This window comes from Beta vulgaris, chromosome 5 (genome assembly GCF_026745355.1).
Source record: "Beta vulgaris subsp. vulgaris cultivar EL10 chromosome 5, EL10.2, whole genome shotgun sequence".
Taxonomy (NCBI): Eukaryota; Viridiplantae; Streptophyta; class Magnoliopsida; order Caryophyllales; family Amaranthaceae; genus Beta; species Beta vulgaris.
Window position 1 is genome coordinate 54821649 of NC_079206.1, and position 18354 is coordinate 54840002.

General features: G+C 37.0%; 2 protein-coding genes across 2 annotated transcripts; both read left to right on the forward strand.

Annotated features, from left to right (window-relative positions):
- Positions 1-5839: 5839 nt before the first annotated feature.
- On the forward strand, positions 5840-6496 carry LOC125497682 (glutathione S-transferase T3-like). The gene is made up of 2 exons (XM_048645339.1): positions 5840-6046; positions 6101-6496. Exons 1-2 carry the CDS (start codon positions 5840-5842, stop codon positions 6494-6496), a joined length of 603 nt encoding a protein of 200 aa, XP_048501296.1.
- A 1167-nt stretch (positions 6497-7663) lies between these two features.
- Positions 7664-8713, forward strand: LOC125497681 (uncharacterized). Its single transcript, XM_048645338.1, has one exon. The coding sequence runs from the start codon at positions 7664-7666 to the stop codon at positions 8711-8713; it is 1050 nt and encodes a 349-aa protein (XP_048501295.1).
- The last annotated feature ends 9641 nt before the right edge of the window (positions 8714-18354 follow it).

Sequence of the window (18354 nt, forward strand, 5' to 3'; positions counted from 1 at the left end):
ATTTCATTGAACCTCTTGATATAGTCAGCTAGACTATCTTGCTCTTGCTGCTTGATCGACATTAAGTGAATGCTTGACTTCTTATGCCCGCGCCCGACGATGAAGTACTGGGGGAACAATACTTCTAACACTGAAAAGTTTGTGATGTTGCCAAGAGAGAGTGTAATATCCCGAAAATTTTAAAATTCCTTAAATTAATTAATAATAATTAGTGGCTAAATTTTTCCTTTAATCATAAGTTAAAATTAAAAATTTTGTTATTTTATATCCAAGTAATGGATAATTAGTTCGTTAAAAGATAAAATATATTATGTATGGCTAGAGTTGCTAATAATAACAAGTTATGTTAAATGATTTCTTTAGTTAAAATAAGAAAACAAATAATAAACAAAACAATTACTTAAACCTTACCAATTGGGTCAACTTGTTTTGTTAATAAAAAGGAAAAGAAAAAGAGAAAAGAAAAGAAAAAGAAAAAAAAAAGAAAAAGGAAAAATAAAAAGAAGAAATTGAAAAACAGAAAACGTGAATTTTCCTTCTCCTTGGCTCCATTTCAGTTTTTTCTTCAAACAAAACCCACCCATGAATTTTTAAATCCAAAATGGGTTTCTTGCACACAATCAAACTTATCTTCAAATAAAAATTCACAATCAACCCAAATCACTCAACAACCCATTTTATCCAATCCAATTTCATCAATCCAAATGGGAACAATTGAAGCTCAAACAATGGCTATATATACCCATATTTGCTCCACCATTCCTCACTCAGTCATCACTAACAAATACACTCAAAAGCTCCTGATATTACCACCGGAAAACGCCACCCAAACCACCCTCAAATTCCTCTGTTTCTCGCAACTTTCTCTCTCCTCTGTTTTCTGTTCAGCCACCACATCACCACCACCCTCCGCCGACGACCTCCTGTGCGTCACCCACCGCGGCGCCAACCCAGCCGTATCCCCTTCTCCGTCGCCCTTATCTCTCCGTCGCTCGCATCCCCTCTCTCTCGCCCGATTCGTTTTCTCTCTCCTCTGCTTGCTGCGCGCACCGCCAGACCACCGCTACAGCACCGACGAACCCAAACCCAGCTTCGCCGGAGTTCTGCGCCTCCCGCCGCTGCCGTCAGAGCCTCGACCTCACTCTCCTGCTCCCTTGTCGAGTCTGCTAAGTTGAAGCAGAGGTATGGTTATAAGTCTTGGTTTTAAATTGGTACTTGAAACCCAAAACATACCTTTATAAATCACTCTTCTTGTTGGGCTTAGTGTTTTGGCTAATTAAATCAGCAAATGAAATGGATTAAGTGAGACAGTTAACTCTCTAATTAACTTGGATATTAAGATATTGTGGTTTAGTTAAAATATAATAAAACTCATTATAAAGTATAACCCTTATAACTTCATTATTATGAACTTAACTATGACTAATAAATAATGATATGTTTTAATAATATATTTCATATAACTCTAACTAATATATCAACTAAAGAATAATGAAATTTAAGTATAGATCACTTGTCAGATTCACGCGGGCACTTACATATATTACACGAATAAAATAGTTATATTACGAGGTCTGTAGTTACAAGTTATTAATTAGGCTGGATTCATAAATCATGGAATTGATGGATATTGTTTCGATTAAATAACGAATATGTTTAAAGGGACCCTATGACTAATAGAATAAAGTTTTGAATTAAAGGTTAATAAAACTATAACATTTTGAAATTATAAAATATGAAAAGGTTATAATAAGATGTTCATATTCAGAAGTCGTGAATTATAGCTTAGACGCTAAGTTGTTAAGTGGAAAGGGCGCCTACTACCTTTTATCAACCACCAAAGACGTTAATATATAAAACTCCTAAAAACCTGTTAAAATGGACACGTGATGGAAATGGATCAGTAAACTCGAAATTCCGAATAAAATATTAATAAGTCTTTATTAATTTCCGAATTGATTATTAGATTAAAAAGGAAGAGATATTACAAGCCTTCCCCTACGATCAAAGTTGTTAAGCAGGATTCCAGGTAACGTCTACTGCTAACACCCGCACTCCCCTTCCAACTACATTTTATATATGGTGATTTTATATGATGTTCATGCTATGTTTTATGTGGTGTGCGGGATATAAAAATGTGTGACTATGTAACGTCTACTGCTAACACCCGCACTCCCCTTCCAACTACGTTTTATATATGGTGATTTTATATGATGTTTATGCTATGTTTTATGTGGTGTGTGGGATATAAAAATGTGTGACTATGTAACGTCTACTGCTAACACCCGCACTCTCCTTCCAACTACGTTTTATATATGGTGATTTTATATGATGTTTATGCTATGTTTTATGTGGTGTGCGGGATATGAAATGTTTGGCTACGTTAATGATTTGATGATGTTACAAAATGACTTTATTATGATTTCTGAAAAATCAATCAAAAGAAACGAAACATGATAAATGAAAGTGAAAGATGGTGATTGGCAGTACTATGTTCTCTGGGCCGTGCATGTGTCATTCTGTTATCTGGCGGTAACGCCACCTTCTGATGGGGGACAACGTCCTCGGTGGCACCCGCATTATGGCATTATATGCCACCTTCTAATGGGGGATGAATATCCTCGGTGGCTTTGCCTTCTGTTACGATGTATGGCATTATATGCCACCTTCTGATGGGGGATGAATATCCTCGGTGGCTTTGCCTTCTGTTATGATGTATGGCATTATATGCCACCTTCTGGTGGGGGATAAATATCCTCGGTGGCTTTGCCTTCTGTTATGATGTCTGGCGTTATATGCCACCTTCTGATGGGGGATAAATATCCTCGGTGGCTTTGCCTTCTGTTACAATGTCTGGCATTATATGCCACCTTCTGATGGGGGATGAATATCCTCGGTGACTTTGCCTTCTGTTACGATGTATGGCATTATATGCCACCTTCTGATGGGGGATGAATATCCTCGGTGGCTTTGCCTTCTGTTATGATGTATGGCATTATATGCCACCTTCTGATGGGGGATGAATATCCTCGGTGGCTTTGCCTTCTGTTACGATGTCTGGCATTATATGCTACCTTCTGATGGGGGATGAATATCCTCGGTGGCTTTGCCTTCTGTTATGATATATGATGTTATATGTCACCTTCTGATGGGGGATGAATATCCTCGGTGGTTATGCCTTTCTGTACTCGCCAAAGTAACCAAAGAAAGTTTTCTGATAATGAAATGTGATAATGGAGATAATATGAACGAAAATGACTTTTAAATTCCTGATTCGAAGTGTATGTTTATGAAATGATTTTTACTATATTCTCTTCTCCCTGTTTGCAAATAAAATGAATTGAAATGAATTTACGTTGTTAGAGTAGTATGTTACTGAGCCTCGCTCATGACGTTTTGTTTTTCTGTTTTAGGTATGCATATGAAGATGGGATGACGTAGCAGTGAGGATTAAATTACGTTAATTCATGCGACTATGACGGTTATGTAATCCAAGTTTATGATCACTAGATTTCGTAACATTAGCTATGCTTAAGCTATCTATATATAGAATTACTACCACTATTATAGAGGTTTAATTATATGAAAGAATGTTGCCTTGTACTTTCCTGTGTGGAGAGTATGGCAGTGACGCACCGACTAAGCTAGGAATGTCTTCCGCTGCTACTCCTTGTAATTAATTAACATAATAGTGATGCTCAGAAGTCGGGGCGTTACAGAGAGTCTCGAGAACCAGCTGAGGGCCACCCCTTTAAGAATCGTCGGGAACTAACGACATCAAGTGGCCTCGAACCCGGGTTGCACACTCATCTGGGCCTTATAAGCCGCCATGTGATCATCGGGATCACTGTTTCCCGAATACTGCTCGATCAAGGGAACATTAACTGTTCCTGGGTTAGGAACTTCCATGATCTTTCGACTGAAAGGGGTCATGAAGTTGAGTACTCCCCCGTTAACTAAGACGAGAGTCTTGTTCCGGGGGGGGGGGTCTTGAGTCTCCTTCGTCTTCAACCCTTGTCTTCTTGAACCCGAGAGGGGATCCTTCTCTCCCCCTTCGGGGGGTCCGAGAGTAGGTTTGTTCTTCCAGGTTAGTCTTTTTGCGATCCGCTCTTCTTTTGTGTTTGAGTAGGTTCCGAGCATCCTGCTCCATCCTTCGTCCAAGATTTTTCTTTGAAGATCCGTCGAGCGTCCGAATTCAGTGTCCTTAGGGAGTTAGCCTGTCGGATTTCTCTCCCCCCCGCTTGTTGCCCGCCCCGGTTAGGAACAGGAGCATTGAGAACATCCCTAACCCGAGACTCTCTCTGGGTAAGCTCTCTGGGTGCCCTTGGGTTGAGTTGGGGGGATCCCCGCTATGAGCTCCTGTTAACTGTGCTGCATGTTAGCATCAGCTGCTGGGCTATCCTTTCTATGTTGCCGATGGTTATAGGAGTTGGGTCTGGATGGAATGGCTGTTGGAGAATGGAATGCTCTTCGTTTCGAGGGGTAGATCCTTCATCAACTACTATTAAGGATTCGACTAGCACGTGAGGTTGTTGGGACTGAATTGATGTGAGTTGGCGCGGTAATGATGCTTAGGATGTTTTCCTTCGGGGTGCCATGTTGCTCTTGGTACGTAACTTTGAGATGTAGTGTCTCCACAGATGGCGCCAAACTATTTCCACTAAGAAACTAGTCAAAAGAGTGATGTATGGTTGATGAGAGTCAAATCTAGAGCTAGAGTATGATCTCGAGTCTAGTCATTTAAAGCCCTGCAAAAAAAGTAAAACTGGCCTGGGGGTGTTCCCGAGAAGCCCTCCGACGCTCAAGTCAGTGCTGGGTTAGTGAGAGAAAGTGAGTAGTTGTAGAGAGAGATGCTTTCTTTTTTTAGGTGAGAATTGAATATTTGTTCATTGATTGGGTCTGCTGCTTTTATAATGTTGGCTATTTTCCAGACAGGAAACCTTATTGAGGGAACACTCATGCTTTTAGGAAAACTATCTCTCTTTTATTGTAAAGTTATTTTCTGCCTAAAGAACTGGTGGGCCCCTTAGAAGCATGTTGAGCTGATCCTTTAGAGAATGCCCAGCGTAGCCCAGCAGTGGGTTTTGGAGGAGAGAGGTAAAAAAAGTAGTAGTATAATAATAGGAGAGAAAAAATGATGAGCTGAATTTACAATGCCCAGTTCTTCCCCATGAGCCAAAGAGAAAGAGGAGCAAAGAGCAAATTATGGGCACACGTGGAAAGTGATGTTCATTTGTGCCAACAAATCCAAGCGTCCAAGGATCCTTATTTTTTCAATCTAACGGTTGAGAGTTGTGATGCTTTTTTTTACTATTAAGCACCTTTTAGCATTGTAACGTTAATAATGCTGTTTTATAATTTATTTTTTTAAAAAAAAAAGTCTACAACAACATTTTTTTCTTCTATAAATGAAGACCAATATTGATATACTTTCATACACTCCTTTTTCTATTCTTACTTTCATACACTCCTTTTTCTTCTATTTTTATAATCTACTTAGATTTTGTTTCAAATACAGTTATTATCTCATATTATCTCATAAAAAATGGATCCAAAAAGTGGAAGGAAAAAAAATCCCTCAAAATCCAAAAAGGCCACACAATCTCAAACTAATCCAAACTATTCTCAATTGGATCTAAATTTTGAAATGCAATCCAACTCAAAAAAATTTGCAGAGTATCAAAATTATGCCATGCATATCTTAGGTTCCCCTAATCAAAATAGCCAATCACATTATCCCCAACACAATTTAAATTTCTCAAATCCAAATTCGTTCACCCAATTTCCTCCAAATTCAACCGAGAAATTCCAATATTCTCAATCTAACTCAGTATTTCCTATGTCCCAACACTTTCAGTCGTCGGTAGGTGGAGAGCCACTTCCAGAATTTGATACTTCATTGCGATCTCGTGCTGCATCTGTAGAAGGTGATGATGATGATGATGATGAAGAAGACAAGATTGAGGACAATGATGGTGAATATGGAAACACTCAAGATAAAAAAATGTCTAGACAATTTTGGTCGCACGTTGAAGAAGAAGTCCTGGTAAAATCATGGCTGCAGGTTAGTACAGATTAATATGTTGGTACGAACCAAAAGGGAAATACGTTTTGGGGTAGAGTTACGGATACATTTGACCAAGTTAGACGTTATAGAAACAGATGTTGGGAAGAAAGGGTTCAAGGGTTTAGGGAGCCTGATTCATTAAAGGAGAGAGAAATGGAGCCCCTTAGAAGTCGTTGGAAGAGGATTAATGCAAGTGTTTCAAAGTTTGTTGGAGCATATGCTCATGCTGAGTCAAGGAGAACAAGCGGTCAATCTGATGATGATGTTATGAAGACTGCATTTGCCATATACAAGAGTGACTCAAAGAAACATGCAGAGTTTCAAGACAAGCATTGTTGGGAAATTCTAAGGGGGGCAGACCAATGGAAGCCCATAGGGAGTACTGTCAAAATGCAAGAAGAAGACGGCAACTCAAGAAGGTGGCTCTAAGAGGATTCGAATTAATGAAGATGGTAACTTCTCCACTTCAACTGACCAAGATACACCAACCAGTGGTGATGTAGGTTGTTCCTTCCAGCCTCCTAGTGATGGGTCTGTAAAAAATAAAGGTAATGGTAAGGGAAAAGTTATGAACATGCCTCCAAAGGCATTTCAACAATGGGTGGATTCAGTATCTGAGATGAATTTGTCAAGGACAAGTGAAACTGAAATGGAACTTGCTAGGCTAAAACATGATAAAGATATCGAAAGTGAAAGGGTGCAGCTAGAGAGAGAGAAGGTATTAGTGAAACAAAGAAAGATTAATTTGGAGTTATTCAAAGTCCTTTCATCAAAGGCATACCTAACAGAACAAGAAGAGGAATTGAAAAATAATCTTGTTAAGGTATTATTTCCATGATAAGTAATTTGGAAGTTCTATTTGTACTTAAGTTGTTTCAATTAGAGATTAGATGCTATCTATTTGTGTAAGCTTTATTTGTACTTAAGTTGTTTTAATTAGAAGCTATCTATTTGTGTATGCTTTATTTGTAATCGTAAGTTGTTTTATTTAGAGGCTATCTATTTGTGTAAGCTTTATTTGTAATCGCAAGTTGTTTTAATTAGAGGCTATCTATTTGTGTAAGCTTTATTTGTACTTAAGTTGTTTTAATTAGACGATATTTATTTGTGTAAGCTATTGTATGAATGCATTATTATTAGTTAATGTTTATGTGTTGAAAAAAAGTGATTCCAAAATTGTTGGTTTTTACTTCATTAATAAATTTAAGTTGTACATGAAGTGACTATCCATATGCAGTCAAATTATTTATTGCTTTATTTACAGCAATATGAAGTGACTACTCAACCTTTAAAAAAGAGTACTCAATGTTGGTGATCAGATGCAATAGTATTCATAACTTGCAAGAAAACAAACAAATGCAGGAATGACTACTCACTGCAATTTTCAGATGCATTATTATGTTACTTTAATGACAAAATCTGACAAAATGACCTTACAATTTTTGAAGCATTATTGTTTTGGTGGATTTAAAAAAAATGTCATTATTTCATGGCAATCATGATAGACATCATGTCTATATATAAATTTATTTGGATGCTAAGCTTTACTACACTCAAACCTTTCACACAAGAACGTTCATACATACACACCAAAAAATGTCATCTGAATCAAGTTACAACAACCATATTTCAACTTCCGACTCTTCCAATTCTGATGATGTTGCCAATTCTAATCAAGCAAATTATAGAAGACGTTATGAAAGACGTAGACAAGCAAATCGTCTAATGGATCAGATGATGGATGGCTTCATAATGGCCAATCCAGCTGATACATACGCCGCGGTTAATCAAGTTCCTAGGGCATCAAGGACTCTAGTTCCAAGAGATCGTGAAAGTGGACACGACCGCTTATGGAGGGACTACTTTGCAGATAATCCGATTTTCCCTCCAAATTATTTCCGTCGAAGATTTCGCATGCGAAAACATGTCTTCCTCCGTATAGTGGAAGTCTTAATTACTCGTAATGAATTCTTCAAACAAAGGCCAGACGCCACCGGTAGACTTGGTGCTTCTGGATTACAAAAGTGCACAGCAGCTATACGATTGTTAGCATACGGCACATCAGCTGATTCAGTGGACGATTATCTACGAATAAGTGCATCTCTTGCAAGAGATTCATTGCAACATTTTGTTGAAGGGGTTGTCTCCCACTTTGGTGATGAATATCTGAGACGACCTACTGAAATAGATTTAAATAGATTATTATTTGCAGCTGAACAACGGGGATTTCTAGGCATGATGGGTTGTATTGATTGCATGCATTGGCGGTGGAAAGTTTGCCCGACTCAATTTAAAGGAATGTATTCTGGAAGACCTGGTAAGCCGACATTGATTCTAGAAGCCATTGCCTCATATGATTTGTGGTTCTGGCATGCTTTCTTCGGAACACCAGGTAGGTGTAATGATATTAATGTTCTTGATAGATCTCCATTCTTTAACGATGTTTTTGAAGGTCGTGCACCTCCAGTTAACTATGTTGTAAATGATCACCAATACGATATGGGATACTACCTCACCGACGGTATATATCCTCGGTGGGCAGCTTTTATACCCACAAGAAGGAAAGTCTTTTTGCCCAACGTCAAGAGGGTGTACGAAAAGATGTGGAACGTGCATTTGGAGTACTACAAGCTCAATTTGCTATAGTTCGTCAACCTGCTTTAGCTCGTGATAGAGAGATGTTGGGGAAAATAATAATCGCTTGCATTATTATTCATAACATGATAGTTGAAGATGAACGAGATTCATATTCCCTTCATTATGATCCCAATGATTATGAGGAACCTCCACGTCCTAGTTCAAGTCAACAAAATGCGCAAAATTTCAATGAACCATTTAGATATGAAACTAGTGAGAATCGCATTGCAAACTTGCAAACATATATGACTAATAGAGTTCGAGTTCATGACAAGCCCATGCATGACCGCCTCAAGGCAGACCTAGTGGAAAATATTTGGATGAAATTCGGAGAAATCAGGCTTTAATTACGGCGTAGTGTTGTTTTATTTTAATAGCTTCGATGTTTATCTATTTAATAATATGTTTTGTCTTTGTTGCTCTTGTTTAATGCATTATTAATTAAACATACATTTTCTACAATGCATACATTTTCTACAATGCCATACGATTCAAGTGTTAATCATTCAACTTAATTAATTAAATCAAATAAAAATTAAATTATTTTATTACCATCAAAATTCAGTGGTCTAAGTTCTAAAATTAAATTATGCATAAATAATAATATAGTGGAATTGGAGGAGAGAGAAAATATGGTGGGGTATGTTAAAAAGTAGGAGAGAGAAATGTGATGACCACAAATTGGAGGGCAACCATTGGGGGTAAGAAATATATGGGATTGAGATGAGTAGGGTATGAATGAGGTGGAAGAGTGAGGAAGTAATAAGATAATTGATGACCACAAACCATAGGGCAACCATTGTGTATGCTCTTAGATGGATTTTGCATGACACCCTTGGACCAGATTGTGGGTCCAAACAATTAATTTAATCAGTTTCAAACTAAAAATCATATATTGAACTATAAAGATTTCACTAACTGAACTTATTATAAATTTATAATCAAGAATGTAGATGAGAGACAATGGCACAACAAATTTCTAAAATTACAGAACTACCATAGAGTAAAGAGACGTTGTGATTTGTGAAAATAGTGGATTTATTATAATATAGATTTTCAAAAAAACTCAGGACACCTCGCTATATTAAAAAAACCTAACTTGTTATTATGAGTAGTGCTAGACAATATCACCTCCCAAATTAACCCAAAAATAGTTTACAGCAACTACTGACATTATCAAAGGCAGTTAGGCAGAGGTGATTATTTTATAAGTTTCTTGTGTTTAGGGAGTATCTCGCATTATGTTTGTGAGAGCACTATTCCTTGAGTTCCAAATTAATGCTTCACACTTGATAGGTCTAATAATTTTCCCCCCTGTTTCAAGGAGTTAACTCGAGGTGATTAATTTTGGCCCACGGGGAATTGGTAAAAGTAAAAAATTCCTCTTATTTCCCATTTTCTTTGTCGTTTCGTGCTTTTGGGGTTCACAAAAGGAAAGAGTTTGGAAATGGTTAAAACAACAAATGGAAAAACACAAAGAACTGCAGGTTTACAGAAATTATGTCACAATCCTATTGCTTTTCTTTTTCTTGTTTATTTTTTTAAAGAAATTTAAACTTTATATTGCTCATCTTTGAGCAGTTGTAACTCGTGAACTGTGACTGATGCCAGTACTTTTGTTATTAACCGGGCCGAGTCCTATCAATGTTAATGAGTTCGGCTAAAAATGGATTAGTTTATAATGGGCTAAAGTGAGTGGCGCCAAATGATTTTGGGTTAATAGTGGGTTGATAGATGAGAAGAGAAAAAGGATATACAAATAGAAAAAACAACGACAATCATATCAAGTTCAAAACACATTATCGACAGCCCAATCATACTCGAGTCTGCCTTACTATTAGGTTGAAGCAGATCCATTCAGGTTCAGATGAAGTTCTGATCTATGGTATTTGGGTTGAGTCAGATTCATTGGTGTTTGGGTGAAATTTGGGTATACGAAATTCGAGTCTAGGCGGGTTTTTTGGTGAGCTTGATTTCCCGAGTACATGTTTCTTAATAATTGTAGGCGTGTTTTTTATTTCGCCTACGCGGGATGAGCGCGTATTAGATTTGACTACCCCACCATAAATTTTTTGTATTGAAAATGTTTTCAAAGTCGCCAACAAGTCTTTAAATGAAAACTCATAAACCTAATTGAATATTGGGAAATCGTAGGGACAAAATAGGGACTTATCCAATGTAAATTTCCTCATCATGGCTCCATAGATGGCCAAAATGAACCAAATATTAAGTTTGGGGTGGGGGTGCAATACAGTCAGGAACTATGTTGTCCGTTGCTGGCTTCTACTTGATATCGATTCATGTCAATGTTTATGCAATAGAATAACCACACAATGTTTTAAGCATCCTTAAAATAATTAGTCTAGATTGATTCAGGAAACACATAAAAGACTATTTCACTAGTGGAAAAAAGCCCATCTGATGCGGTCAAAATCGGGCTTACAGATGCGGTTTTGGTCCGCATCAAATGGGCCCGCAACAGCTAACAAAAAATTTGATGTGGTAAAAAAACGCATCAGTATAGTGAGAATCTGATGCGGTGTGAAAAAAAAAAGGTTACAACAGCAGCAGGTCAACAGCGGAACAAAACAACAACCAATTTATAACACCCACAAGCAAGATGAACCAAATTGAAAACGAAAAATGAAAATTGGCAACGAAATTAAACTGAAAACAAAATATGAAATAAGTAAACTATACTAATCTATACATACGTAATAACTAATCTATACTAATCGAAAGACCAAAAATTGAAATATAAACGAATCTATACATAATAACAAGATTAATTGGGAACGAAATTAAAATGAAAATTAAATAACTAAACTATACTTAAAACTGAAAAATCGAAAATAAAATAAATCTGATAATCGAAAAATGTTGAGCAAAACTATACTAAACTATAATTAAAAATGTTGAACAATATAAATTAAAACTGAAAATTCGAAAATAAATAAATAAATCAAACAAAATAACAAATTTAAACCCTAAATTACATGCGAAATTACATTCGTCATCTTCGTCTCTTCGTGTTATCGTCTCTTCGTCTTCCTCTTTGTTTTCGTCTATTCGTTTTCGTCTCGTCGTGTGATGCGGTGGCGATGGTGGTTCGTGAAGCGATGGGTGGTGAAGCGACGAAGAAGGAGAAGGTAGTGAAGCGATGCGGTTCGTGGTGGATGCAAATGGTGGTGGTGGTTAGGTAGGGAGAAGGGAGTAGGTACGAAAGAGAAAAAGTCGTTATTCAGTAGAGAGAGAGGAGAGAGAATTTGAAATGTTTAGGGTTAGGGTTATAAGGGAGGGGTTGGGCTGGGGTTATTAGGGAGGGGTTGGGTTAGGGTTAGAGAGAATTAGGCCACAAGAGAATTGGACCTCTGTAACTCCCCGACCTCTAATCATCGTTATTAAGTTGATTACTCGATTATTAGCTGAAGAACCTAGATAGTCGGCGCGTTACCGCCGTACTTTCCATAAGGAAAATACAAGGCGACATAAAATCATAAACTTAAACATCTTATAACATGAAGCATAATATAGATCCAACATTAGTCTTGATTACCAAACACTTAGTTACTAATCAGAGTTTTGACATAAACTTAAATTAAAAACCATGAGAGTCTATATAATCTAGATATTAAGTAAATCCTCACTGCTACGCCATCCCGTTATCACCATCGGTACCTAAAACATAAAACAAAACGTTGTGAGCCGAGGCTCAGTAACATACTATTCTAACATCGTAAATTCATTTCACATCATTTTAGTTAAAAACAGGAAGGAGAGAAGAAGTAAAACATTTCACAAACATATCATAGTTGGTTACATTATCTGCTTTATCATGTTCATCGTCATACATCTTTTACTTCGGTAACTTGGCTAGTACAACGGAAGGGACGTCTTCCCAGAATATAGTAACATCATAAACGGAAGGCAGCCACCCGAGCACAAAAGCCCTCACTAAACGGAAGGTGGCGTTATTTGCCCAAAATGAGCGGTGCCACCCAAGGATAAAAGCCCTCACTAAACGGAAGGTGGTTAACCGGTCGGAAGGTACGTGCACGACCCGGGATAACAGAATACTTGCCAAGAACCGTCTTTCACTTGAATTTATCATGTTTCATTTCTTTTAAGCATATTATCGTCATCGTGAATAATTATATATCATAACATCATCATCATCATTTCATAGCATCATATCATCATAACCATCATAAAACATTTCATTTCGATCCCGCAATCCATATATAAAACATAATATTAATCATGATCATAAAACATACTTTGAAGGGGAATGCGGGTGTTAGCAGTAGACATTACCTGAATTTCTGCTTAATAACCTTGATAGCCGGGAGAGGCTTGTAATATCCTTTATCTCCTTTAATCTAATCAAGAATAGTTTTATTAATGAATGTTTCGTTATTTAGCTTTTAAGCCTAAATATTAGTTTAGCGTTTATTAAGGTCATAGAGGTTATTATAACGTCGTAAAGGTCTCCTTAAAGGTCATTATTTCTTGATCGTTAATAACTTTTTAATTAAGGTGACTCTTTAACAGCTAATTAATGAAATAACTCATTTGGCTATACTTTTAGAAATTATCGAAACATTAAAGTTATATTATTACATCATATATAACCTTTCGTAAACATAATATTATTCTAGTTTATAGTTAATAATTACTTAGTCGTCCATTAATAAATTAATTAAGTTTAAAGTTATAATAGATCCATTAACATTATTTTAATATTATTTAGTCATTTAAAACTAACAAGTCAAGTAACGAATTATTATAGGTGAACTTAAGGATTAGTGAAGTGCTCATAACTTAAACTCAATTATAACAACAAGCTTAATGAATTATTTTTAATTAGTTTTAAACAACTCAACTAGTTTAGAAATCATGAATTATAACCCAATAATAGATTCTAGTAAATACGTTAGGTGGTTTAGTAAAACTAACTAAATCAGTCCACTAAAGGTCAAAATATTAAAGCAACAAGATTAACTTGAATTACTTAACTAGGTAAATCAGATTATAAGCCAACATTATACTTAACTTAATAAATTAAACTAACATGACTTATTAAAGCACTGAATCAGCTTTAGTTTAACTCCTTTAGCCCAACAACAATATACTTCCTCCGTTCCAAAATAAGTGAAACACTTCTCTCATTTATGTGAGAGCTTTTTGAGACAAGTGTTTCACTTATATTGGAACGGAGGAAGTAATTCAGATTTGAAACTTAAGCTTGTTTATGAGTCCAAGGTTCTAGGCCCAAATAAATTGATAAAGGTTAAGGGTTATAAACTTGGGCTTGCATTCTAAACTAAGGAAATCAGAAATTAACAAAAGTATAATGACATCACCTCTGCTACTAGGAGCAGGGAGGACGAATTGCGACTGAGGTGGACGCCGGCGAGCAGCAGCGACGTCTCCGGCGGCGGCTGGTGACCGGTGAGTGACGACGAGATGGGGGCGGGACTGGGCGCCGCGTGCGATGGCCAACGGTGGTCGGTTGTGGGGGGGGGCGAAACAGAGGAGAGAGAGAGGATGAATTTGGGGTTTTCTCTTTTTTTTTTGGTTTCTTTTAGTTACAATTTTTCCGGCGATTATTGACTGAATTTCTGATTAGAGGGAGAAGAAATGATGAAGGTTGTTGTTGATGGTTTCTTGGTGTTTCCATGACTATTTATAGGGGAGTTTGGAGTTAAAAATCAGTGGTTGGGAGGAAGATGGTGAAGTAAATAATCTGAATTTGTCAACTTGAAGAAGCTTTGGTGAGGATTGGTGACAGATTTGCCTGAAGAAGGAGAAGAGAGTGAAGGCATGGGAGTCAAATGGACAAGGTAGGGTGAGGAAGAAGGCACCATTAATGGGGATTATATTGACCATAGCTTTGTTTTCTCTTTTTCCTTTTTATTTTGCAAACCCAAAAATCAGAAATTTTTCCATACTATCACTTATCAACGTGACTTAGCAAAAATTTGGGTGAAATGTTGACATTTTGTACTTTAATTGAATTATCAACTATATTAGCCTTCTTTTTAAGTCATGAAATCGTGAATTATAAATTATCGTCATAATTTAAGTTGGTAAATTTTTATGTTAAAATTCTATAATCATTTTATTATACGTTGCTTAATTAGTGGAAAGAATAAAATAAAATATGTTCTAACTACATTATTATGTTAATTATTCACTTAAATATGTTTAAGATTTTTAGGATATTACAACCTCGATCTGGGACACGGTGTTTTTTTAGGATTTAATAAGGCTAAACCGCATCAGATTAAAGGAAACCGCAACGATTTTTTAATCTGATGCGGTTTTTCGAGGACCGCATTAGATTTTTTTTTGCCAAATTTTCCCTCTCATTTTTTGGTTGCTTTTCGGATGCGATTTTACAAAAAATACATCTGTTACTAAGTGACATATAAGGTTTTTTCCACTAGTGTTTTTTAGTGATATGTTATTATGCAATTAGTATTAAGCCTTACAGGGAACTTAACAGGTTGTCCAAATTAATCTGATTAATATTAGAACAGTTCTTTAGATCTTTGATTGGCAATAATAATATGTGGGTGATAAAGGCAATAAAGCAGGACAATCATATAATATATGTAGAATAATCAGGCAAGTACGATATACTCCTTCCATCCCAAAATACTCTTGACACTTATCAAGGCACGTAGTTTTAGATGATAAGTTGTTGTTTGGTTATCAATTGTTATTTTATTGAAAAGTAGATGTGATAGGAGTTATCTATACTAATATATTAAAAAGCGTGCATAAACCAGGAACGGCACCACGTGGCGCTCTCCTTAGGGAGTTTTAGTTCATATAATCCATGTACAATAAAAAAAATTAGAAACTGCATAGTATAGGTTTTGATCCCATGACCTGAGTTCATGTACTAAAGTTTTAACCACTAGACCAAGTTGTATTTAGTGCTATCATATCAAAGTACAATATTAATAAATGAACTTTTTCTTACCCGGGACCTGAGTTCATGTACTAAAGTTTTAACCACTAGACCAAGTTGTATTTAGTGCTATCATATCAAAGTACAATATTAATAAATGAACTTTTTCTTACCCGGGACATAGCCCGGGCCTAATAACTAGTTAGTTAGTAAAAATAGTATTATTTTATTTTAAGGAGATAGAATGTTGGTCATGGTTAGAGTTGGTAGGTAATAAGAGTGGTATTATTTTATTTGGAGGGGAGAGAGTGTGGGCTAATAGTTAAAAGGTAGAATGACTAAAATAATAGTGGGTCATATTCCAAAATAGAAGAGTTAAGAGTATTATGGAACAGATAAAAAAGAAAAGTGTAAAGAGTATTCTGGGACGAAGGGCGTAATGTATGAAAATAAATAAAAACGTTTAGAATATACAGTAGAACGATTTTATATCAAAGATCTATATCATGAAATAAATGGTTAGTAACTTCAATTTAAAAATAAAAAATTTATTTAAGGACCCTCAGGATTATACCGTGGCTTGGGTCCGCGAGATTGACAACCTTCGGGACGAGCGATCATGAAGCCTGAAAATCAAAATGTATGAAAGTATGTAAATTGAATGTATTTCTGTTTGAATAGTGTGAGTTTTTGTGGGGAGGTTTTGCAACTAGTAAAGATGTTCGTAATATATTCGTCGAGTTCGAAGTGTGTTAATGTGAAAAATCTGTGGTGAAATCTGTACGGAAACCAAGCTATTTATAAGAAAAATGACACTCCGCCTCAACGCCAGTTCTGTCTAGCGCAGGCTAACGTGTCACACGCATGATGTGGCATGCCCAGTAAAAAGCGTACACATGGTACACGCTTTGAAAAAGATAAGAAAGAAAATCCGAGTCAAGCGAAGTTCATGCGCATGACGTGACATCCCTAGTAAAAAGCGTACACGTGGTACGCACTTTGAAAAAGATAAGAAAGAAAATTCGTGTCTCACGCAAAGAACTGCACTTGACGCGTAGTAGTGCGTTAGGTGAACGACACAGTAGGTGGCACAGTGCCACATGTTAGGAAAGCTGCGCCTGGCGCACGGTGGTGTGCCAAGCGCACCAACCTTTGCCAGCTTTTTTGAAAACGCATTTAGCTTTTTTGAAAATGTGTTTTAAAGATTTTCTTTTATCCTTTAATTCCAAAAATCTAATTTTACGGGATAAAATATGATTTTAACTATAAAAGAATTTCTTTTTGAAAATATTTATTTAGTATAAATAAAATAATTAAGGGAAATTCTATATGGTGACCCTCAACTTTTTTAAATTCTATTTGGTAGACAATTTTTATCTTTCCTCTCTTTGGTTACCCTCTATTTTATTTTTTGTATTTTCCTTGACCTTTTTCAAATAAAAATTGATTTTTTAATTACAAAAAACTAATTTTAAAATGAAAAAAAAAACTCAAACCCTCCCCCCCACCATAACCACCCATCCTACCACCCCTCTCCTCCCCTAGCCACCATCACCCACTTCCTCCTTCACTGCCAGCCACATCGGAAACCACCCACCAGCCCACCGACACCACCCACTCAGCCTACCGAAACCACCCCCACCCGCAGCACCCACCAGCCTACCAGAACCACCCCCACCCGTAGCACCTAACCCAACCACCTCTGTACCCTAATTCGAACCTCCCCACTCAATCGAACCCTCTCGCCGCCCCAAATCGAACCACCCCCACACCAATTCGAACCACCCCCACCCAGCCGAACCCTCTTGCCGCCCCAAATCGAACCACCCCCGCACCAATTCGAACCACCCCCACCCCAGATTTCGAACTTAACTTCAACCACCACGGCACACCACCCTTCCCCCACCCAGCCGAACCCTCTTGCCGCCCCAAATCGAACCACCCCCACACCAATTCGAACCACCCCCACCCCAGATTTCGAACTCAACTTCAACCCCAATTCGAACCATTGTGATTGATGAAGGTGGTGATGAGGGTGGGGTCGTCGGGGTTCGAAGGGGTTGGGGGGTTTCGGTGGTGGCTTTGGGGGTCGGAGATGGGGTGGTCGGAGGTGGGGGGTTCGGGGATGGGGGTTTCAGGGGTGGGGGTGATTGGGCAGGTTGGGGGGACAGGGGTGGCTTGGTTTTTTTAAAAAAAATTTCAAAATCAGTTTTTTAATTAAAAAATAATTTTAAAATGTAGTAAGGTCAAAGAAAACGAAAAAAATATAATAGAGGGTTACCAAATAGAGGAAAGATAAAAATTGTCTACCAATAGAATTTAAAAAAGTTGAGGGTCACCATATAGAATTTCCAAATAATTAATTATTATTAAATAATTAATTGAGCTTGTGAAAGGATTGGGCTCAAATACAATTAATTATCATGAATAATCAATTGGGCTTTAGAATAGGACGTCAAAACTTTTCGAAAAGGTTTTGAATAGCTTTTCAAACTGCTCTACCCTTAGGTCGGACCATTAAGACCATGGTATGTTTTATCATCGCATATTTAAATGAGGAGACACGATTATGTGTCTAAAAATACCCCACTTTGACTGAGGTTCAGTAAACCAAAAGTCAAAGTATACGGTGTCGAGATGGAGAACGATTCTGAATGCTCTGTAGTTTAAAACTGATCTATATACGCCGGTCTCTATAAAACAAAGTTAGTATGCAGGACAATAAGTACAA